At 43.2% G+C, this 6,000-nt stretch overlaps 1 protein-coding gene across 1 annotated transcript; it reads right to left on the bottom strand.

Moving 5' to 3' along the window:
- Positions 1-2,757: 2,757 nt before the first annotated feature.
- On the bottom strand, positions 2,758-4,164 carry LOC148119946 (protein SET-like). The gene has a single exon (XM_087895915.1). The coding sequence runs from the start codon at positions 4,072-4,074 to the stop codon at positions 3,163-3,165; it is 912 nt and encodes a 303-aa protein (XP_087752041.1). The 5' UTR covers positions 4,075-4,164; the 3' UTR covers positions 2,758-3,162.
- Positions 4,165-6,000: the final 1,836 nt, after the last annotated feature.

Here is a 6,000-nt window from a genome sequence, read left to right as displayed (position 1 = left end):
AAAGAGAACCGAACATGTGGGAGCCGGCTGCTGTGAGATGAGCCTAAAAATATACACCTGTACAATATGAGGGGCAGCAAGCCGAGGTCAGAAGGGACACGCGCAGCATGCTCCCAAATAAAAGTGGCAGACTGGCCTCTCAGTGGGTCCCATCCAACCCACAGCCTCAGCAGTCCAGGCACAGAGCCGCAGCCAGCCTAGGGTAAACCATCTCTCACATGCTTCTGTGATAACCCACAAGAAAAAGTTTCCCTGGCAACCAAAGACATCCAACACCATCATTCCGCTCCTAAAATAGTACCAGTCACATCTTCACAGTAATGTCTTCTCATTCATGCCGCACCTCTCACCCACCAGGCAGCTTCCAGGGGCAGACGTATCAACAACTCAAGATCATCCCTGGCTACATACTGACTTTGAGGTCAGCCGGGTCTACATAAGACCCTATTCAAAAAAGCAGACAACAAAGACAAACAGGACTATACATAATATATGTTCCTGAATTCGGCGATTTTATATACTTTGCATTATTAATATAATTGAAGAAATTTGAGTATGAATCCTACTACAGTAATATTTCATCAATATTAAATTTCCTAAATTTGATCATTTTACAGTGCTTAGCTGCAAATATTTCAGTTCTTAGGGGATGGATATGAAAGTATCAGGAGGGAAGTAGTCAGACTTGTAGTCTAAGGTCAGACATAGAGACAAAATAACAGGGGCTGCCCCTCATACCACCCCAGTACATACAACTGAGTTCACAGCAGAAAACAGTGCCTCCTATATCCTTTCTTTTATTCATTGACTTGCTTTTTTTTTAATTGTTATTTGTGTGTGGGTGTACACATGCCACAATATGTACATGGAAGTCAGGGGACAGCTTGCAGAAGTTGGTTCCCTTCTCCCACTATGCAGGTTCCTAGAGTTAAATTCAGGGTGTCAAGCTGGGCAGCAAGTGCCACTGAACCATTTCACCAGCTGGGTGGTTTGAACAAGAATATCTTAGAGCACTTGTTCCCTAGTTGGTGGAACTGTGTTGGGAAGAATTAGGAGGCGTGGCCTTGTTGGAGGAGGTGTGTCGCTGGGGGCAGGCTTTGCAGTTTCAAAAGCCCCCTTCCACTCCTAGTTAGCTTTCTCTGCCTCTTACTTGTGGATCAAGATGTGAGCTCTCAGCTATTCCTGCTGCCATTCTTTTGCTCCTTTATCATGGACTCTCAACCTCTAGAACTGTGATTTCAATTAGACACTTTCTTTTATAAGCTGTCTTGGGTATTATGTCTCTTCACAGTGACAGAAAAGAAACACATACAGAAGTTGGTACCAGGAATGGGGCATTGTTATGACATGCTTAACCATGCTGGGTTTTTTATTCTAGAGGAATGTCGAAGACTTTGGAATATTATACTAGGAAAGCAGTTGAATGCTATAATCAGAGATTAATAGATCATTCTAGTAGGAATATGGAAGGCAATGCTGAGAGATGTGTAGAAGGTGGAGGCAATGCTGAGAGATGTGTAGAAGGTGGAGGCAATGCTGAGAGATGTGTAGAAGGTGGAGGCAATGCTGAGAGATGTGTAGAAGGTGGAGGCACAGCTCAAGAGGTGTCAGAGGGGAACAATATTGGCAACCAGGCTAGGGACCATTATTGTGATACTTAGGCAAAACATGTGGCTGCTTTCTACTCAAGTCCTAAGAATTTGCTTGAGGCAAAATTGAAAAGTAATGGACTAATTTATTTGGTGAAGAAGATTTCGAAACAGTCTAATATTGGCTCTACTGCATGGTTATTAGTAACCACATTTATCTAGGTCTACAATTAAAAAGGGCAAGTAGGGCAAAAAGAGGACTGGAAAAATTTATGTTAGAGCTAAGGTGTGTGCTTAAAAGAAATAAGGAGATCAGGTTGGAGAGATGGTTAAGAGCACTGGCTGCTCTTCTAGAGGTCCTGAGTTCAACTCCCAGCAACCACATAGTGGCTAACAGCCACCTATAATGAGATCTGGCATGCAGGCATACATGGAGGTAATGTTGTATACATAATAAATAATAAATAAATCTTAAAAAAAAAAGAAAGGAGAGCAAGATGAGGCCTGGCCTGCATTGTTATAAAGGGAGAAGTGCCCTCAGGGAAAGACTCCACTCAGATATTCCAACAATCTGAAAAAGCAAAAAGCCTAAGAAATGTTATACTCCTGAAGAGCAGTAACTTAGAAAAGCTTCTGCAGGTATGACACAAGGGGGCCAGGCTCCAATCCCAAATGGGAGGCCAAATTTGGTGGTATTTTCCACATGGTTTTAGTGTCATGAAAAATACAAAAGTAAAGGGGTTGTGGAATTTTCTTTTTTTTTTTGTTTTGTGTACACATTGGTTTTATTGTAACAAAGCAACTTGTACACTTCAACATTTAAAATGAGCATCTTTTCCTTCCAGTGAAAACCAAAAAAACTAAAATAAAAAAAATAAAAATAAAGTTACAACAGAGAATGTGAACTCCAAATAAACCCCTACAGGTTCTGCTGATTCTCCCATTGAGTGGTAGGGCTCGAGTCATCGTTAGGAGAGAATTTTACTTTAAAAGTGTCATCTTAAACTGCAAGGATGTCTGTTAAACATCACAATTAAACATGCCAAAGGAGAAGCCATGTTGTCACAATGCCCACTTACCCCCCCAGACACCTCAAACCCACCCTTGCTGACCTTCTATACCCCCCCCTTTTTTTCTTTTATTAAACAAGAGAAAGTAGACAGATACATGTTGGTAAATGCTAACTGTCTGTATTCACATAGACACAGTGTAATCTCTGAGCCCAATATACAGAGAAAGGAAAAAAGCTAGAATTCTATGCACTACTACACAGGGGCCTAGCACCCCCCAGCCTCCAGCAGAGCCAAAGGGGCTGGAGGGCTTTTCTTTTTTCCCACAGAGCACGGTGGTGGTGGTGGTGTTGAATCCACAGTTCGAGACAAGAAAAGATAAAAATGAATGTAGAACAGAGTAGTGGAGATTCTTTTCATTGTATTTTGCTCAAGACATTCCCAAAATAAGTTGAGAACCATGGTGTTGAGAAGCGAGAACTCAAAAACAGGGCGACTGAGCACAGGAGGGATTGGGGAGGGGAGGGAAATGACTGCAACTTGCTCCCAGGGACTGGAGAAATTTAAAAAATAAAAAGAAAATAAAAAAGAGGTTCGGAATCCATCAGTCTTCTGTGCCAGTCATCCTCGCCTTCATCCCCCTCTCCTTCTTCCCCTTCATCATCATCTTCATCACCTTCATCTCCTTCTTCATCAATATCTTCCAAGCCTTCTTCTTCTTCATCATCATCATCATCATCTTCTGCCTCTCCTTCTTCATCGTCCATATCAGGAACCAAATAGTACTGCAAGGGGTTTGGCCAGATGTCATCTTTGATGACCTCTCCTAACTCATCTGCACCTGCATCAGAGTGGTCAGTAAACCAGGTAAAGAAGCTCTCTGGCTCTTCGTGTTGTCTCTTCCTGCTGGCCTTATTCTGTGTTTGACTCGAGCGTTTTGTCAAATCCTTTCCAGATTTCCATTTGATCTCAGTGGACTTTGAGGATGGGTCACCACTCTCATTCAGATGAAATTCTTTGGAGAGAACTTTATTTTCGAAGTAGGGGTTTTCATCAAAACAAAAATCTATTCTGTAACCTGATTTAATGTCTTCAAATTCTGTTACTTCAACTCTGGTTAAATAATGCAGAGCCTCTTCGTCTTCCTCCCCAAGCAGTGCAGACACTTGTGGATGGTTGACAAATGTGGTTACCCAAAAATTTGGGATTTTAGCGATCAATTCTGACCTCTTCTGAAAAAACGGTTGGCGGAGTTTGTTATATTTTTGTTCTACTTTTAGTATTTCCTCACTGGCTTGTTCATTAAGTCTGTCTATTTCATTTTGTACTTCGTCAATGTGTTCAATTGCTTCTTGCTGTTCTTTTTCTCCCTTCGGCAGGCCGGGAGAGGCCGACTTGTCCTCCAGTTTCGGGGAAGGAGCCGATTTGGGTTTCTTGGACTGAGGCAGAAGCGCAGATTGCCGTTTCGGGGCCATGGCACGAGGGAAGTGGCTAGAAGCCAGAGGCCAGAGGCCAGATGCACACAGCAGGAAGAAACTCGCAGGAACTGGGTTGTGGAATTTTCATCCGACGTTAAGGAAAGTCACTGAGGTCAGGTGTGAGGCAGAATTCATTCGTGGAGATCCTGAGAGACTACTGAGTGAAACTGTGAAAGTGTGAAGCCTGTATTGCATTGGAGACCCTGAGATGTTAGTGAAAGACCCTAATTTCTAGGGTTCAGGAAGGATCCCTCAGACTCAATAAGCCACGCCAATGGATGCAAACAGCAAGAGGATTCTTTATTGTCAAAGGCGCCAATGGGAGACTCAGTACTCCAGTGAGACTGAGCCCCCCTTGTATTTTTCCAGCCAGTATTTATAGGGTCTCAGAGTTGCATAACGGGGAAGCATAGCAACAGCAATGCCATTGGTCAACTCAAATTAAATTAACATATGGAGTGGATCAACAGGTCAAAAACAAATCTACAAAAACAAGTCTAAATTAAGCTAGTTTCAGCCAGTTTCTGCCCCCTGGGTTTCGAAACACAAAGGACTGGGTGTTTTTCTCAAGACTGCCTCTGTTGTCCACAGATATCCTGTTTTCATCCTTTAGGCAGGTGCAGCCGGTCTTAAGACTGCTTCTGCCGCCAACAGATATCCTGTTTTGCCCTGGCCTGTTTGATCAAAACATCTTAAGATAGAGACTAGGGCTGGGGTCTTTTGATCTTAAGATAGAGACTAGGGCTGGGGTCTTTCGATCTTAAGATGGAGACTAAGGCTGGGTCTTTCATTAGGTCAGCCAGAGTCGTGAAATATCTGCCAAGAAGAAGCTGCATTCAGGGATGTAACCCGCCTGAGAGAGAGGTGTCTTACAGGCAGCAAGCTGAAAGGGCACAGCCATCTAAGGCCTTTGACATCAGATAGGGTTTGGAGTTGACAATACTGGATTTTTGTCTTTCTTCTTTATGGTATTTCTCCATTATGCTCCAATTCTGCCCTTTTGGAACATCACTGCATACTCTGTACCACTGCATGTTGGAAGTATGTAGTTTGCCTTTTGATTTTCTAGGGGGTGCAATTAAGAGATTGACTTCAGATTCAGAAAAGATTTGGACTTTTAAACTGTTAAAACTGTGAAAGACTTTGGGGTTGGACTAAATGTATTTTGCATCATGATATGCAGCTAGCCTATGGAGTCCAGGGAGAGGAATGTGGTGGCTTGAATGAGAATGGCTCCTATAGGCTCGTATGTTTGAATTCTTGGTCCCCAAGTTTGGGAAGAATTGGCATGTATGGCCATGTTGGAGGAAGTGTGTCACTAGGGCCAGATTTTTCAAAAAGTCATGGCATTCCCAGTGTTCTTTCTGCCTCCTATTTGCGGATTAAGATGTGAGCTCTCTGGGCCTGTCCTTTGCAGAAGACACAAAGTGGTCATGGGAGAGCTGGTCCTGCCCTGCTCCAGCTACCACATGGTTTTCCTTAGTTGATGGCTTCTGGTGTTGATGTGGGAAGTCCTTCTGTATATGTGTTGCTTTTATTGGTTAATGAATAAAGAAGTTATTTCGGCCAGTGGCTTAGCAGAATAGAGCCAAGTGGGGAAAACTAAACTAAATGCTGGGAGAAAGAACACAGGGTCAGGGAGGCGTCATGTAGCCACCAGAGGGGAAAGACACAAGTTGCCAGCTGGAACCTTGCCTGTAGGCCACAAGCCTCATAGTAAAATATAAAATAATAAAAATGGGTTAATTTAAGATGTAAGAGTTTGACCAGGCAGTGGTGGCTCACACCTTTAATCCCAGCACTCAGGAGGCAGAGGTAGGTGGATCTCTGTGAGTTAGAGGTTAGCCTGGTCTACAAGACCTAGTGCCAGGACAGGCTCCAAAGCTACAAAGAAAAACCCTGTCTCAAAAAACAAAACAAAAC

The sequence above is a fragment of the Myodes glareolus genome, chromosome 13 (assembly GCF_982192425.1).
Source record: "Myodes glareolus chromosome 13, mMyoGla1.1, whole genome shotgun sequence".
Taxonomy (NCBI): domain Eukaryota; kingdom Metazoa; phylum Chordata; class Mammalia; order Rodentia; family Cricetidae; genus Myodes; species Myodes glareolus.
Note: the sequence above shows the minus strand (reverse complement) of the source record. Positions and strands in the feature narration are given on the sequence as shown.

What these genes read in the sequence shown, in the direction of transcription:
- LOC148119946 (XM_087895915.1), bottom strand. Translation starts at nt 4,074, where the DNA reads ATGGCCCCGAAACGGCAATCTGCGCTTCTGCCTCAGTCCAAGAAACCC.